This window comes from Rhamphochromis sp. 'chilingali' (genome assembly GCF_963969265.1).
Source record: "Rhamphochromis sp. 'chilingali' genome assembly, chromosome: 8".
NCBI lineage: Eukaryota > Metazoa > Chordata > Actinopteri > Cichliformes > Cichlidae > Rhamphochromis > Rhamphochromis sp. 'chilingali'.
Genome location: NC_137935.1, coordinates 13104120 through 13122168, shown reverse-complemented (window position 1 = coordinate 13122168; position 18049 = coordinate 13104120). Strand labels below are relative to the sequence as shown.

Sequence of the window (18049 nt, the reverse complement as noted above, 5' to 3'; positions counted from 1 at the left end):
CCACAGGAGGGGAGGAAGAGCCTTTCTCATCAGGCACATGCTGACAGTAATTGCTCAGTTTGTGTATAACTATGATTTACACATGGATGCACTTGGATTTTTGTGCATCTGTAATACTAAGCTGTTGAATTTGTGAATTGGAACACTTTTATCTTGAAAATCTGAGCAAAATGAATCGTTCTGAACATTTACATTAATGATCTGCTGATTATATTTAAATTAGGCAACCCCAAAAAGCTCAAACAGCGTATCCTAGTTGCTTGCGTTTTCCATTTTTTTTAAAAGACTGATGATCTCAGCAAGTTCCACTGCTGAACACATGCATTACTTAAAAAGAGTTATGCCTCCCTTTTTTAATATATATAAGAGGAGTATTTTAGTTAAATGTGGGCACTCATATCTGTGCAGCATATTTGTGGTTTCAGGTCACAAATGGAACGGTTTACATTAATGGAAAAGGCAATCACTTTGAATTACTCACTTCACATTTTCACTCACTTCACATAATTATATTGTTTTAAAAGTTCACCTGTGCTCTGAATTGATAAGTGCACATCTCTCAAAGACATCCCATTATGAATTGCACAGTGGGGGTGGGGGGGTGGGGGGGTGAGGGTGAGGAGCCATGTTTGTTGCAAAGGCGTAGGAAGCTTAGTGTTCATTTGACAAGCCTCAGAAGGGAAGGTGATTTTGTACTGTGGGCTGTTTAATATTTGGTGAGACACGAGTTTAACATGTCTTCAATGCAATCTCAATTTTATGCCCTGATGCTCCCTCTGTGTCTCTTCTGTTGGTACAGCAGAAGAATCTGTGGGAGAGCTCTGCTGTCAGCTTGGTTTTATTACAGGAGCGCACACGCGAAAGTCTTCATTTTCTCATAGACGTGCGAAATGGTTTTATGCCTTTTTACGCAAGGAGCACAAAATTCAGCACGGCTGTTTCCAGTAGACAGCAACTCCGGTGCACTATGAATTTATACTGAAAATATATTGTTATAAAAAATGCATGAATCACAATATTAAGTTGCGTGAAGGCATACATTTTCTTTGCTAAATAACAATAATCATGATGGATTTCATATAGGAAACGAGAGGCTGTAGCTCTGGAGAAACTGCTCATACTTTATCATAAAATAATGACACAAAAAAGGTTTCCATATTGGAGTCAACTCACTTACTAAGACACATAGCTGTGCATAGTGTGGCATGTTGCACAGACGCAGGACTCAGAAACAGAACCACAGGGGTCGAGTGAGAATGCTTCCTGCACGGGGTCACAATACAAGGGTAGCGTGTTATGTAAGTGTCTCCCTGGTCCTGCTACCCGCTATGCATAATGAATGCCCCAGACATGCTTTGTCTATTGAAATTGAATACAAACTAACAAGGGTTTCTCTTACATGGCTGCCCAGGCTGGGCCCTAATTCAATATGTGTAAAAGCATTCGGCTATTGTTTTGCCTGTAGCTTGGATCAAAGCCATGAAAGCAACCAAAAGGGAAGCTCAAATATTCAGCCCTGCAGCACCTTGTTAAAGGAATAATTCACAAAAATGCTGCATCTTACTGTGTAAGAGCTTTGTGCTAAAGCCCCAAATCCACAGAGTTTGTGAATAATGCTTAATTATGCTAGATATTACAGATATGTTCAGTAAAAACATCTGTCACAAGACAATAATGTCCAGAGTTTGTTCGAAATATTGTAATAACATAACAGGAAAATGTATCGTTGAAAGGGGAAATTCAGCCTGTCTGAAACTTTACACTCTGCAGTTAAGTGTCACATGGCAACAACAACCACAACAACACAAAGTTGTTGACCCTGTTGGGAAGCTACTCATGTCAGGATGCTGTAACACCGCATATCAAGTTAATGAAACCAGGTTTAGAGAGGGAAGTGCATTTACACATCTCATTAGCCAGCTGTCTGTTATTATTTGAGTGGCTTCAGATGCTTTGTGACTTGGCGTGTGCTTCCTCTTCCTCACTGACACTGGAGCTGGATATAGGTTCAGAGAGTTCCTCAACCTAATACAGTCCACAACACCACAACATTTTATTTTTAAGTAATTAACTTAAAGAAATAAAATGTTGTAGATTGACACTAAATCCAGTGTCTTTAGTGTAAAAGTGCAAGCGCCACACGTAAGGTAATGCATCAGCATATTTCACAAGTAAGCCCTGTGTGTGAAAAGCCCTAGATGGTTTCTAATGCCTTCTGACATCAATTATTGAAAAGCTCCTCTGCACTGTCAACTGGGCCCTTATGTCTCTGCAGCTTTACAGAACAGTCTGTGCTTGTTTCATTCTTTCAGTTTCTGTTCTTTTCTGTAAAAGTGGACTTTAAATACTTTTTTTCAAGGTCACGTGTTTCTGCATAATTGTATTCTTTATGTAAATGTGCATAATATCTATTTATAAGAACTGATCTAACTAATTTCTTTTACTAAACAAAGCCATTTTTAACTTCCATTTAGAGCCCGGATGGAAACGTAGTGGTGAGGAGTCACGCTCGTGTGTCCTCCCTCACCCTGAAGTATGTCAAGTATACAGATGCTGGTCAGTACCTCTGCACAGCACACAGCGTCATCGGAGAGGATTATCAAACAGCATATATGGAGGTCCGCTGTAAGTGTTTCCCTCTGTCTTTATACAAGTGTTTAGCCCTACAAAATGAGTACACTCATGCACTAGTCATTAAAAAAAATAGCACTGCAAGTCACTATGACTATTTATAACTGAACTGTTAAATAACACCTGAAATGGATTGACAGGTTGTATCTGTTTTTATTTCCTAGATACTCCTAAGATAAATGGTACTGTGGCAGTGTATACCTGGGAGGGGAATCCTGCCAATATCAGCTGTGAGGTCAAAGCTCATCCCAGTGATGTCTCTATTGTGTGGCTGAGAGACGGGTTGCAGCTCCCCAACTCAAACACCACCAACATTAAGATCTTCAGGACTCCCTCAGCCAGCTTCCTGCAGGTACGAACACCCGTGTCACACCATGACTTAATCCCTCTTTCTATCTCTCTAATGAATGTACATATACACACAGTGTGCACAAACACACACTCTGAACCCCATGTGTCATCAAGATTTCATGAGCACAGACTTGAAGTGTAGGGTTTTCTTTCAGCTTCATTGTTGGGAAAAAAAAATCTCATGAATAATTCAGCAGCAGGAGAGCTCACAGCAACAAATAAAAATAGGCTACTCTAATGGACAAACAAAAAGGTCACCTTCAGTGTTTGACACACAAGTTAGTTCATCTGTTTTGGTACACTGCCCTTCGTATATTTACTGCTTTATTCCCCCCCCCCTCCAGATAACCCCCGAGTCTGAAAATGACTTTGGAAGCTATAACTGCACTGCTTCAAATGAGATGGGCACAGAGTCCAAGGAGTTCCTGCTCATTCAGGCTGGTCAGTGGCAATGCTGTGATTCAAAATCCATTCTTACTTTGCATTTATAGTGTTTGTGCCAAGATTTTCAGCATAATTAAAATTTGAAAACAAAAAACAAGCAGCCTTATATGTGATCGTGATTCAGTAACAGCTTAAAAATGATGAGTAGGTAAATTTCATTAGATCACATAGTAGTTTTTGTTTCAGGTTTTTTAAGGCTTCGGGAAAACAGATTTTATTTATTTTTTTTGTTATCCATGATCAAATCGCATTAGACCAAAACATCCACCATGACGTGAGATTACACAGATCAGTGTTTGTATCGATGGCTGATAAATTGATTAAGATGAAAAGAATGTGTAACCTACATGATAATGTAATGTTCCCTCTGGTTATTCTACAACTAAACTTTACCTCAACCTCTCACCACTAACATTGCACTGTTTGCAGTATAAAGTAAAAGACTTTTTTATATTAAGGTATAGCATTTTATTGTAACATGGACCTACACCATAGACTTCCCAGACAAATGTACCATTAGGCAAATGGAACAGAGAGCAGAGAGATAATGCCACTCTTAAGCCACAATCAGAAGTGAATTAATTGAAAACACTACATTGTTCACTCAGAGCCGAACATGGGCAACCACAGTAATTACAGTGTGCCTTTTAATTTAGAAGATCAAAGTGATGCAATACAAAACTACTCACACTAGAGTTTGTGAGTTCAGAACAGCCACCATTATTCAGATGTGGACAATCACAGTAGGTTAAATACTTTTAAATAATGTAATTTTCTCTTAAATAAGCCTTTCATTGCTGGCTGAAACAAAGTAAACCTTTTTTAACAAAGGCAGACTGTAAATGAAGAACTAATTGTCTAATCATTGTGTACATCACAGGATGGATCCTTTTTTATTTTCTAAACTTTAATCAAAGTACAATTACAGAAGTCTTTGAACTAGCTTTTGCATATTCTTCAGTTTTAATATTCACTTTAAATTTAAAGATTAAGCTTTGCTTAACTCACTGCAAGGTCTTTGAATCTATGAAATCTCCTTTTCCAATTTAAAGTTTTATCAAACTCAACAGTCTCTCAGAACTTTTGGTCTTTTCAAACATCCAACCAGGCACTTACTGTTTTTTTTAGTGGTTTTCTTTCTGGAGTTATCATCTTTAGGGCTGACTTGGGAATGGTTTGTTCTTGAATCTGTTGGTCATAAGGAGCTTTTAAATGTTTTTTCCTGCCTTTTATTTTCTGAAACGATGTCAGTAGTGTACAGAATTCAGTAGAAGAGAACCAGACTTACTGTCACGATAAATCACAGATTTCTTACGAAGATGAAGCGGTTTTTAGATGCACTGTGGGGTCATTAGGAGCTGTGGGCTCATTCTGTTACTCTGATATAGCAATGGAGTCTGACAATGCTGGTGTGCTGCAATCTTAAAGTTTTTATTGTAACTGCACTGATTTTTTCCCCCTCACAGAGGTTCCGTCAACTCCATCCATCGTGGAGGTGAGGCCATTCTCCACCACAGCACTGATCCAGTTTCAGGAGCCTGAATCCACTGGAGGCGTTCCTGTCCTCAAATATAGAGCTCAGTGGAGGATGCGTGGCAGAGGCAGCTGGGTGCAGAAAGTCTATGAAGTCCAAGATGGTAATAACACAGAAACATGATTGTGATGTTTGTTTGTTCTTTAATGTCTAACTACATTTTTTTTAAAATATCCAAGTACAATTCAAATAGATAGAAATACATATTAATGTTAAAAATGTTAATTAGATTTTTCACATTTTGTTAAATCATATCAGTAAAGATGACCTGTATTAAAGGAAGGAAGGTTTGCATTCAGCAGCTTTTTGTTTTATAACCAAAGCGATTAAAAGGCTGTGTGAACGTGATTTCTTTTCGTTTTGACAAATATGTCCATATATGCACTAAAACGTAATTTAGAGTTGTTGATACCCTCGACACAGAAACATGGCTTGGTCATGAAGTCACAAAAGGGAGAGCAGCCAAACTAGGTCATGTATGACAAAATAAATTTGGATCCCTACAGTTGTTTGGACACATACTGTAAGACGTTGAAAATATTTATTTAAATAAAAACAACAGCCTTATATGGCCTCATTATTATTTTGATATCACAGATCAGGATAAAAGAGTCCATTTCTGACTGTGTTGTACTAGATTGGGCTGGCATATTAGTGCCATAGCACAAACTGATGCACAAGAATCAACTGCTATCAGCCAAATCTATTAAATTTAGGTATGAGAAAGTCAGCAAACATTAGAATAGATGACTTGTAGTTCACACTTTGTCTAGCTTTATGCTGACCACTGCCAGCAAAACTGAAGAAAAAGCACCAGCTGTCAGTCTCACGCAGTCCTGGTTTAGATGTCTCACGTGAAACTCAATTATATCGTCTGGAACACCCTCATGTCTGCACTTACAGCCTTGTTTTTTGTTACAGATACAGCAGTGGGTCCTGCACAGTGAAGGCAGGAAAGTCTTTCGTGTTTCCTGTAGAAACATGATAATTCAAAATGGTGAAATCATGAAATTAAGGTCAGACTAGGAAAACTGACCAACTCACAGTACAGACATAGCAAAGACTACACAGTGCACATCTCTGCCCTGTACAGTGTGGTCGGACAGAGTTTTAAGAGCAGTGGTAACAATGACTCCTTTCCTCTGGTGTTTGTTTCCCCTACAAAGTAAAATACAAAAGTTAATGATTATTTCTAAGAAATAGGTATGAATTTAGTTTTTTTGTTTTAACCTACAAGTCACCCCTTTAGAAAGGAATTGAACACGGAAGTGTACATAAAAGCAATATAATTTATATAAAAAGCTTGATCAAAAGCAATCATCATCCCAAAAGGGATCATTACATTTAAGATGACAGTGCAACATATAAAACAGCTGTCACTGTTTGTCTAGTTTTAGACCAACTCTAAATATATTCATCAGTTTTTCAAACATTGTTGGAATGAAATGCGAATTGAGCTAATCGGTGTTTGCTTGGGCAGCAACGAATTATGCATATATTGGTTGAACAGGAGATCTGTTTGTTTTAGTGCTCACCAAAATGATCATGGTGTTCTGCTGTTGTAACAGGCTCCATCGGTGAGGTAACAGTCACAGGCCTGAAGCCAGACACGAGCTACGAAGTGAAGTTGTCAGCCGTCAACGGCAAGGGTGAAGGTGAAAGCTGCAACGCTGCGTTCTTGAAGACGGAGCCTGTTCGTAAGTGGCACATGTTACAGTTTACAGCATGCTGTAATGCTTTTAGTATACCTCTCTGACCTCTTGTCTCCACAAACATATTACCTTCAGTCTCTCTATAAAAACTCGCTGAAGAGTTGGTCCTAAGACTGTTTGGATGATGCCACAAAAGCTTTCACCTGTCTCCTTTCATTCCATGTATGTCTTTTTAAAACCGCTTTTCCGTCTCTACGAAGCAGCTCTCTGACCTTCTTGCTTTTATTTGATTTTTCTAGTTCATGAAATACTTCTGCCATAACCAAATCTTTAAAGCCAGATTGCTTGTTTTTACATATGGAATTAAATACTGATTTCATCACATAGGTATCATTTAGAGCCATCTGCACAGTTGCTTCAGATATCCTGTTTTAAAGCCATGTTTCAAGCCCATCATGTCATTATTCATGTCACCCTGAAGTGTGATTTCATCCTTCTGTAGAAGCCAGCATGCAGTGAAACCTCAACACATTAGTTAGTTTTTAGCGCCCTCTGTTGTTTGGCAATAGATGTTTTTTGAGGGAGTGCTGGTATGATTTATATCTTGTCTGTGTACTGATCATCTCTCCTTCTATTTTATCATTCTTAATCATTGATTTTTTTTATCCATTTGCTCTTCTGTCTGTTGTATTCATCAGGCCACACTTACAACAGTAAGTGATTCATTTAAAATGCATTAATTAAAAACATTAAAAAGATAGCTTTATAGTTGTGTATATATATTGCTATTGAATTATGTTGTTATTGAATGGCAAAGGCGAAAGTTGGACTTAAACCCCTTCTCTCTTTTTTTTTTTTAGAACTAAGATCATAATTAAAGGCCAGATCATTAACATTTAGTCATAGTAATTGATAAAACTGAACAAATGTCATATAGGTTTGCTGAAATATCAAATGCGATAGAGGTTTGCTGAAATATTTACATAAAATACTGTCAGAAGAACATCACTTCAAGCTACCTTTTTAGACCGTAAAGTGGCCTTTCATTTTCATGGAGGCTGGCTCTGTCTCCCTACTTTAAATGTGGCAATCATTTCCTAAAATGATTTGTTTTTCTTCCTTTCTGGAGCCATCTGACAGAAATGTGTCTTCCTGATTTCTTCAGTGAAGTGTTATTAGAGATTCAGGTGGTCATTTGTGCAGACAAGTGATTCTGATTGCCTTTCTTCTCTTTTATGTCCCTAGACAGCATTTTTCATTTTTTCACTGAAGACACAGGTTTGTTCTGTAGTGGGGATAATAGAAGATTAGTTTTTACTGCTGTAGCTGTTTCTTACCCAACAGGATAACCCATCACCCCTACTGATTAGCAGTGTTTGTAATCCCGCTTAAGTATTTCAAAAGGTGTATCGTTTTCGAGAAACTGTGACCTATAATGTCATGGCCATCAATGCAAACTCCTCCGTCTGTAACATAGACCGATTAGGTTTTTAATTTTACTTGCATCCCATGAGTTTACAGCTGATTTATCCCATTAGTATTAATATAATTTTGATGTGCAGCATGTGAATTAATTGGCTTAATGCAAGTATGAGGAATCCGAGCCAAATCTCTGCATTTCAAAAGCTGCACATTTTCTCTCTGGCTCCAGCTGTTTGGTGTAGTTTGGGAATGTTTACACTCGGATTAGGCCCATCAGCAGTGATTAATCAGTTAGCTGCAAATTGTCGAGAGCATAAAGCTGCTAGATGTCTTCTGCACTTTTCTCATTTAGAATCCAAACAGAGGAATCCCTGTGCAGCTTGTCAGCATGTGGAGCTGTGATTTATTATTTATCAGTATTGGTTTGTCTTTGGGTCACTTCAGTTTTCTATCCTCAACCTGTATCTGTGTTTTGTTGTCTGTTATGCCTTTCATGCTCTTCCTCCTCTTTCAACCACTCACATGTGTCATTTTATGTCTCTGCGACTGTTATTTGGCTTGCATGTTGCTGATGATTCCCTCCACTCTGCAGAAGGTAACTTTCTGTTGCAGATTCCTGACTGACGATTCCTAACTTGAACTAAAGAATTCAGCAGATAAAACAGCACATAGTTTGCTTCTGCGGTCGTGTAACACATTAATCAGTCATCTAGACATTTGCCTGAGCAAGATAAATGTAAACGTAGAGAACGAGAATGTATTTATTGTTTAAATAACAGTCAGCAGTGTTTACTGTTAGCTTCACTTACATAGTATTGATAGCCTGTCACCTGAGGGATGTTACCATTCTTACTTATAGGATGTGTTGCTATAAATCAAGTGTAATAAACATAGTCAGTATCTTCCAGCCATCCCACAAAATACTCATCCTTGCAGCAGGCTTGCTGGTATATATTTTCTATATTTTCTTAATCTTATTTAACCTGAGGCTTAAACAGCTTAGACTTTATCTAATCCTGAATGTTAACCACTGTGCACATCTTTCTTGTTACCTGTTTGTAAGTGCATTAACCTTTAGAGCTTCAATAATTTGTTGATTAATCAAATATCTGAGACAAAACAAATCAGCAGCCACGTTCAGTGTTCCAGCTCATCAAATTTGAATGTTTTCTGAGATTTCTGACAGTAAACTGAAATTTAGAGTTTAGACAAGATATTTGACTTTACCTTATACTTTGGAAACTTGTGACAGACACTTATGAATACAAACCATTCCTGAAATGTATTTAGACTGTTAGTTACCAGAAATACAGGATTAATTGTTTACTTCTCCATCAGCTCATAGCTGATGATTCGGCTCCACTTAGTAACCCTGGATGAAACACTAGAATATTTTTAGGTCACTGAAATCAGTCTGTAGTTCTATTTTAAGCAATTGGAAAAATGATATATGTGTACTGTGGCAGAACTCAATAGTTTAGGTTGTAAAACAAACAAAGGACGTCCAGTTTTCAATTACATATCAGGTAGCCTTTATGTGATGCTAATGCATAAATTCAGTGGTTTCATTTGATGCAGAACATTTTAATTTTTTAATCTATCTGGAAAGAGAGTTTCAACTGCCCCCAGGACCTCCACCCTGTCAGCAATGGACACAAAAAGATGTCAGAAAAATTAATTTGAATAAATTTAAATTATGTTGACTACATTTATATTAGACTTAATTGGTGTTTGTTATGTAATCAGTGTTTAATAGATAAATGATTACAGGTTTAAGACAGACAAGACATATGTTAGTATAATTCTGTGCGATTTCCATGCCAGTAGGTACAACTATACAACAATTAAAGACAAACCCTGTTATTGTGCTGGAACTTGGCAATCTTATATACGTATTCTTAGTTAATGATAAATAACTCTTTAGCCTGAAGCCTGGTGCGATGTCCATCTGCCAATTGATGTCACTCAGCAACAGCAGCAACACACAGCAACTCTGATGAAACAGATAAGCATGCGGCTGTGTGTCATTCACTAATTAGTAACACAAGCCACCCTTAGGAGAGCGTTTAAGGGAGGTTAAGTGACCTAAAAGGTCAACAATAAGGAGAGCATCCAAGATCAAACTTTGGACTGAAAGTTTTCTTTTTCCTTTATTTCAAAATGGAAAAGTGGACTGACAGAGCTGCCTCTTTCAAAGAAATAACCCTCTAGCTCGCTGCACCTCTTGAAATGAGCCATTAAATGACCTCCATCTTGCTCCTGTGTCCCTGTAGGGAATCCTAATCCTCCTAAACTTGAAGGAGCACTTCAACGTAAAGGCAACTCCCTCAGAGTGAGCTGGATCAAGCAGGATGATGGCGGCTCTCCCATCTTACATTATCTTATCCGTTATAAACCAGTGAGTATGAGGATTAAAGAGCAATTGCTCCTTCTCAACTAAGGCACCTGCTTTGATAACTGATTTAATCATTTAAGTAAAACGATGAAATATTCTCTGAACATTTACTGCTTTACATAGTCTTAAGATTGCTTTTTTTGTGGGTTTTAGAATGTCATGTGCGTTTTACGCTATTTTATATGCCAAAAATTTGATCAGTAACTCTTGATCGAGTACTTAATCGTCAGTGAAAGCAGTAATTTAGTTGCAGCGGTAATAATGATTCTACCAAATCCTTGTAGTTTCAAAAGCACTGCAAAAAAATTTTTAATTCTGTGATTTTCAAGCTGTTGTTAGGGCTGAAATTGTTATTTAATACCTGGTTTGTTGACAGAAAATAGAAAAACTTCTCATATTCTCATAATGAATGAATTATGTTTTGGCCAAACAGACACAAATTTTGATTGCTCCGAGCTCTTACAGGTGTTTTTGGAGCAATTTGAAAACATGCTTAAAAATTTCACCTTCACAAGACCAAATAAAGTTTCAACCCTGAATGCATGCACTGTATTTATCTGTGTCTCCTTAGGTGCAGTCTTCAGAGTGGAAACCAGAAATCCGGCTGCCCAGTGTCAGTGATCACATAGTTCTCAGTGGGTTAGAGTGGGACACAGAGTACAACATCTATGTGGTGGCAGAGAATCAGAAGGGCAAGTCTCAGCCAGCAACCATGTCCTTCAGGACTTCGTCAGAGCCAGAGGCCATCCCAGGTAGCGTACCTGCCCCCGGTCACTCACACTAATGTGGAACTAAACAGCCAGAAACCTGAGGAGCCAAACTCAAACCTGAAAACCAGAGCAGCTTGTTCTATTTTTAAATCTGGAGCGCTGACGGGTGAATGACAACTAAATAAATCTATAGAAAAAATAAATAGATTTCGTGGACGGCGGTGAGCCAAAAATGATTTTCCGGCTGAATTTTCTCACTTTAAAGTTTTGACAGCCCTCACTAAATGAGCTTGAGTTTGTGCTTGCAGATCTGACACACACACTCACACAGAGGATAAAATGATCTCCTCTGAATGTCTGTAGCTTTGTTTACCGTTAATGTGGATAGTTTGTCTCTGTCTGGTTGGAGCTTTTAAAATGACCCTCAGTAACCGCTGATTAACACGTATGTTGAATTCTTAACTGCAGCTGAAGGTTCTTTACTAACCGTGCCGAAACCTACACAGCCTGTCAAATTCTCTTTAGGTGATAGACACACTTGAGTACCTCACTGAAACATCACAGCAGGCCATTATGTTTCCTCTCACTTTTTTCCTAATTCATTCTCCAAACTAAAGCATTTTCCACTCACCCACCACTGAGTCACCATCTAGTTGACATGGTGTAGTTTTCCTCTTTTGTGCTGTGCTTTTGCTTTGATGTGTTGCTGTTTTTTCCCCTTTTTCAATACAAGAAATCAGTTTCTTCGTCTTTTTTTTTCCACTTTTGGTTTTCAGACCTGACACATTTTCACTTTCTCTCTTCCTCTGTTTTCCCCGCCCTTCTCTTTTTCTCCCCCTCTTTGTTCCGTTTCATTTCTCCCCCTCTTCCTTTATTATCTTTCCCCCTTCTCTCTTTATCCCCTCTTTCTCTCTCAATGTTCCTGCTCTCTTGCCTGGTCCTGGACATTGGTGTGGTGGACCACGTGAACATTTTCGTCCCGACCTGTGTGCATTTTGGTGTGGTCTGGGTTGTGCTGTCCCCACCCACAGCCACTCAGGGCTGCTCATCTGTGACATACACTTTGGTATCACTCATCATGTCCCTCATCACTGTTCTCCTGCTCTCATAGTTTTCGTGAGGAAATTCACACCATTACTGTAGAGGAGAGCTTGCCTTCTCTCTGGCTGTCTTTCTGGACACTTTCACTCACTTACAACAGACTTTGTCCATGACAGATGTGTCTCTGTTATGGGTGAGGAAAAGAGTGTTGTGTTGTTTCAGAACAGACCAGACAGACATGTTGAACCAAAGGCAGTGGAAATCCTCCACCTCCCACAGTTTCATACTGCTCAGCATTAGCACTGCTAGTCATCAGCACTAGACAAGAGAGACAGAGAAGAGTGCCAGTTTACAGTGATGAACAATAGTAGATTTTTTTCAAGTAGCATTAGAACAGAGTGAAGGCTGACTGCTGGACCTGTGTGTTTACATAAGCACTGTATTATATTGTTTAATAGCTCACAAAATTCTGCATAATGTAAAGGTTTGTAATATTAACGTTTACACAATTAAGGTCATAAAATGGGGAAACAATTGTTTATATTGGCACAGACTGACAAGCCACTTAAAGAATGATCAAACTACTAAGATAAATGTCCAGATATTCCTCCAGCATGTAATGTTTCGCAAGTGTCATCAGCAATAGTCATTTTTATACGTACGTAATTGGGATGCTTTACTCAGATGTATAGATCTTGTTTACATGTTAATTACCTGCAGAGTTAAATGTATATTTTAGAGTAATTTCTGCTAAATCAAAGTTGATATTACCCAAACAGTGACAATACATCACTGCTTTTAAATCTGGGAAAAGCCTGACATTCATTTTCTGTGCACAGATTATTCCACATGTCTGGGTAACTAGCAGCACACTGTATGCTTTGGTTTGCTCTTCTTTCTACTACCAAATAAATGGGTTGAATATATATTTATACTTTTCGTTTTTTTATGCACAGCTTCATGCATATCAAATCTTCAGTATGCCTCATAATTAGAAATGAAGTCATATAAATAATTAAAGTCTGACAGCACAGTCGATACAAACGACACACAGCATCTAAAGTTGTGCTGAGCCATCTAGAACCTATCAGTGCTCATAGCAGGTGAGTTGTTTCTGTTTTATGGAAGTATTTGTGGTTACAGTAACACGTCAGCACTTTATTTAGTTGTTCATGGTTTCTGTAAAAGTGTGTCCTGCTACGTTAGTTCAGCGCCCTCCTTTTCTCATCTCTTGTGTGGCAGATTTAAGTGAAGAGTCTCCGCTCTCCATGGGCATCATGCTCTGGGCAGGAATCCTCGTTGTAGTATTTATACTCCTGCTCCTGGCTGTGGATGTCACCTGTTACTTTGTTAACAAATGTGGCCTCATCATGTGTCTCTGCGGCAAGTCAAGCACAGGGACCAAAGGGCACAACTTAGAGGAGGGCAAGGCAGCCTTCATGTGAGTATCAGACTGTATATTTACATACATGTTGTCTGGGTCTTTTAAACTGATGTATTTGATGGCACACATATGATGTCTAATTTATGTTCAAAGTTAAAAATGTGGAACCAGAGAGATTGTTTCAACTCAGCGTATGCATATCTTCATTTTAAGATTGGATCAGATGATTGGATCTCTTACATGTGTAATGTGAGATGGTTATATACAACTTTGCACCAAACAACAACAGGACTGAGCAACTAGCTAGTGGAAAAGGTAGACTGTATATAAAAGACTAATGTAGCTTTTGGTTTTTAAAAGCAAAGCCAACATTGATTCAAGTGCTTTAAATCTGCGTTATTTCCAGTAGCCTGAGGATAAGTGATCTGTTACTAAAAAGTCTTTGTAGAGGCAAATGGGAAAACTTTTGGCTCTTATTCTTTGTGACCTCAGTCAACAGTTTTACTTTAAGGTTTTGTTACTTCTTTTACAAAAGGGTGGTTTCAGGGTGACTGTGTCCAGATTTTCTGTAATGTCTATGGGTGAGCATAGAGGAGATAAAGACACATCAGGAGTTGGTGCAGAATAAAACGGCTAAACGCAGAGTTAATATTGGATGTAACAGTCAGACAACCTGACACAAGCACTCTCACCATATCAGCTTTATAAAGTGATTATTAGGGCTGTGTCAGATCATATCATAATGCCATTGCTATAGCAACGCATGCTTATGTTCCCTAGTATGCTCAACAAAAAGACAAACCAAGTCATGTCAGACAGCCAAAGCCACCTCTGCCTCGAATAAACATTTAGCTCAAAATGCGCTACTTCAACATCCTCCAGCAAAGCACTTTGCAAAATGGTTAAGGTACACACAACAAACTTGTTTCATTACTTCAGGTAAAAATGCAGGGAATCATGCAGGGAGAAGATACAAGCAGCTGGTGATGTACGCCACAGTCACTATTTAAAGTCTGTATAACAGGAAGAGCAAGTGGTGGATAGAAATGACTGATGTGGTTACATATTGTACCTAACTTACAAAATCCCAGATAGAAAATAATTTTCAGTTTTGTTGTAAGCAGGTCTGTGGGTAATAAGAAAGACAAAATTAAGAAGATTCTTTGTAGAAATGTGATGTGTTTGAGGGTTTTATTTATCTTCCAATTTACCTTTTGTTTGCGTTTTAAATAAGCCGACCTCAGCTTAGAATAACTGGCCTTCCCACATTTCCCAGAAGGCCTTTCAGGAATGAACTCTGAAGATTACTTAGAATTTTAGCTGAAGGTTTTATTTTATTTTTGGGCTGCTATATCTAGATATATCAAGGGAAGCTTGTGTAATTAAACAATAACTGAGATTGCCTCTTGAGCAAAATAAACATGTATTACAATGTCTAACCAGGCAGTATCTGAAGTACAGCAAGAATACATGAATCAATAAAATGGCCCCATAGGTAAGATGAAATTTTCCTTCAATGAAACAGATGAGGATGTTTGATTCAAGCGCAGCACTGAATGGATGCTTTCATGTGTACAAAACGGCAGTCGTTTTGAATCATTCTGAGTAAGATGTTGCATTACGTATTGGATTGTTACATTTCATGAGTGCGGTTCCACGAAAGCACAGCCAGATGGATGACTTGACGTTACTTTGTAAGCTTGAAAATAGATGATCACTGTGGGCCGTCTGCTGCTTTTGAATCATCCTTTCTTACTGCCCGCTTGGCCAAAAACAACAGCTTAGCAAGACTGTCTGTGTCTTACAGGAAAGATGAGTCCAAAGAGCCAATAGTGGAAGTCAGAACAGAGGATGAGTGCTCAGCCAATCATAACGCAGCAGGACCCGTAGAGCCGAATGAAACCACACCTCTCACAGAGTAAGTAAACGCTGACACACGGCAAACGGCCTTTTTACCGCTCTGAGCTGTTGTACACTGCACTCCACTTTAAAGAATAATGAATTTATTCAACAGGATATAATTTGACGCTTTACATTATTGAAAAAGTTGAGGTCATTCTTGAGTGGAGTCCATTGGACTGTGTTGCTTTTCTGTTTTTATTCCCTAACCAGAGGGATTGCTGTATTTTGTGTTTCTTCTCCAGCCTTTGGAGATTTTTTCTGTCTCATTGTATGAAGGTTGAAGCAATACCAGTCAAATAAACACAAAGGCTTTAGTCCTCTAGAGTGTGGTCAACTCATGAAGCCATTTGACAATTTCAGCAAGCCATCTCATATCAGCAGTCTGGAAAAAAGTAGATTATGCAGTATGAGATTGCCACTGGTACTGTTTAACCCTAATAGGTGGTTCTTTGTGGTGCTGTAGTTTCCTGCAGGAAGGCTGGTGCCTTTTTTTACTACAGTAGTTTTCCTAGTCAGTGTACTCCATGTTGGTGTGTGTATGGGATGTATCCTTTGATGTCCACTCACAGCATGATGCCCTCTTTTTCTTCTTCTTTCTTTTTCTCACTAGGCTTAAAAGTTGCTGTATTTTGTGTTTCTTTTAGTTGCTTTGTCTATGTTTGTGTGAATTTCTAAAGCCAACTAATCCCTCTGCATGCTCTCGTGCGGGCCACCCCTCCTCTTGTCACAGTCACCCTGGTGTCTAGTCTGTGTGTCTCTGTTCTCTCCCTGCTCTCTCAGGAAGGCGGCTTACACTGCTGCTCTGGCACTGGACACCCTCTCCTCCGTAGCCACCAACTCTGACACAGCCACTGCAACAATTGATCCCGCTCAGGACAGCCCCTCTAGTGAAACCACTACCCTCACTTGTAGCCTGTCCACCCCAGCCAACGAACCCTCACCCACCCCTGTCCTGGCTCCGGCCCCGACTCCAGAATCGAACACGGCCCCGCCGCCCCCCCTTGTCTCCACAGCTGCTGTTGAAGCTAAAATGGCCCCGCTAATAGAACAGAGAGGAAGAGATGCCCCAGAAGAACAGGAGAAATTAAACACTCCTCCTTGCACCCCCGAACAGATCAAACCTCAAAAATCTGGGACGCCAATACCACCGAAGCGTAGACACTCTCCTAAACTTGCTGCTCTGAATGCTAAAAGTAGTCCCCCTGTTTCTCCTCTGGCTGTCTCTCCTGTATCTTCCTCTCCCACTTTAGACAACAGGAAACCTGCTCCAAGCCCACCAGTCACTAAACCTCCCACACAGCCAAACACTGTAGCCTTAAATCCAGAGCCACCAGTACAAACTGCCTCATGTCTAGCAACTACTGCCCCTGCACCAGACCCAGATTCAAAACCTACAGCCCCAGATTCCAGTGGGCGTAGCCTTACTGCCTTTAACAAAGACAAAACTGTTGATCAAACTGTTGACAGTACCACGCCCACTGCCAGAGTTGCTACTACTAGTTCACCTGCAGTGATCCACGGTGTTTCTGAAGACCTGGATGCTGTAAACCCTGGTTCTCTAGTTTCAGGCATTCCCTCACCTTTACCTGTTACTCCTATTCCTTCCAATCCTGTCCCTGTGAATCTTGAGGCGTTGCCATCGAACAACCTTCTTATATCAGCGTCAGACACATATGACTTACTGACCCCTGACATGGAGCCCAAAAATGCAGATTTAGACTTAGAGATGATAAACGGGACAGAAAGACCCTCCATGCCCCCCGCAGATCTCATTAGCTTAGACAGCCCACCAGCTGCCCCCTCTCTACCCAATGGAGACGAAGCAGACCCCCCCTCAGGCCCAGTTCTACAGCCATCAGAGACTCTGGCCAAGACTGCTCCTCCTGTCAACGATGAGTACGGCTCCCTCTAGAGGTTTATCTGTGTGTGTGTGTGAGTGTGTGTGTGTGCGTGAGTGCGTGTGTGTAACTTGTATACCCATTCATTCACCACCGCATCTTGCCATTGACCACACAATATATAAAATATTGTAATGGTAAATTGTGGTAATGATAATAAGATAGTTATTAGTACAATGTTGTGGATAGAGAAGTGATACGATGCTTTTGTTTTGTTTGTGACCGTTCTCCATTGTGGGGTCTCTATCTTTGCAACATTCACCACAAACGTAGTTAAATCCCTTTCAAGACAAGAAGCTCGTTACATAAATATGGAAATTTGACATGCCATTCATAAGTCTAGGTGTGTTCCTGGTGAGTGACTTAAACAGAGACAATAAAATCATTCTCACGAACAGGTCAGAAAACTAATAAATGAGGTTAAACGCTGTGCACATGAAATACTGCGTATGTTTAAGTCATTTCAAACCATTATTCAAATTCTTCAGTGAGTAGATTTTATCTTAAATGTCACTGAAAAGCCATTGTGTTACATCTTTGATTGCACACGTCATGCTAGTTTGCTCAGGGAGGTGGAGCTAGCACCGGCAGTTTTCTCACATTGTGGGTGAATGTCTACACACCACTTGTGGTGATCAAGTGGGTTTTACCCAGTTTACTCTGACACGGCTTACATACAGTCATT

At 39.5% G+C, this 18049-nt stretch overlaps 1 protein-coding gene across 6 annotated transcripts in view; it reads left to right on the top strand.

The window, feature by feature from the left end:
• Positions 1-18049, top strand: part of ncam1b (neural cell adhesion molecule 1b) — an 84482-nt gene that overhangs the window by 62965 nt on the left and 3468 nt on the right. For 3 of the 6 annotated variants that reach the window (XM_080889425.1, XM_080889424.1, XM_080889423.1), the window contains 10 exons: positions 2475-2625; positions 2796-2983; positions 3327-3423; positions 4893-5063; positions 6529-6657; positions 10308-10432; positions 11001-11181; positions 13423-13621; positions 15372-15482; positions 16247-17362. In XM_080889425.1, coding sequence (XP_080745551.1) covers positions 2475-2625; positions 2796-2983; positions 3327-3423; positions 4893-5063; positions 6529-6657; positions 10308-10432; positions 11001-11181; positions 13423-13621; positions 15372-15482; positions 16247-17362 — 2468 coding nt within the window. Of the gene's footprint in view, positions 1-2474; positions 2626-2795; positions 2984-3326; positions 3424-4892; positions 5064-6528; positions 6658-10307; positions 10433-11000; positions 11182-13422; positions 13622-15371; positions 15483-16246; positions 17381-18049 lie in introns of all 6 variants that reach the window. The other 3 variants (XM_080889428.1, XM_080889427.1, XM_080889426.1) reach the window with 2 other exon arrangements.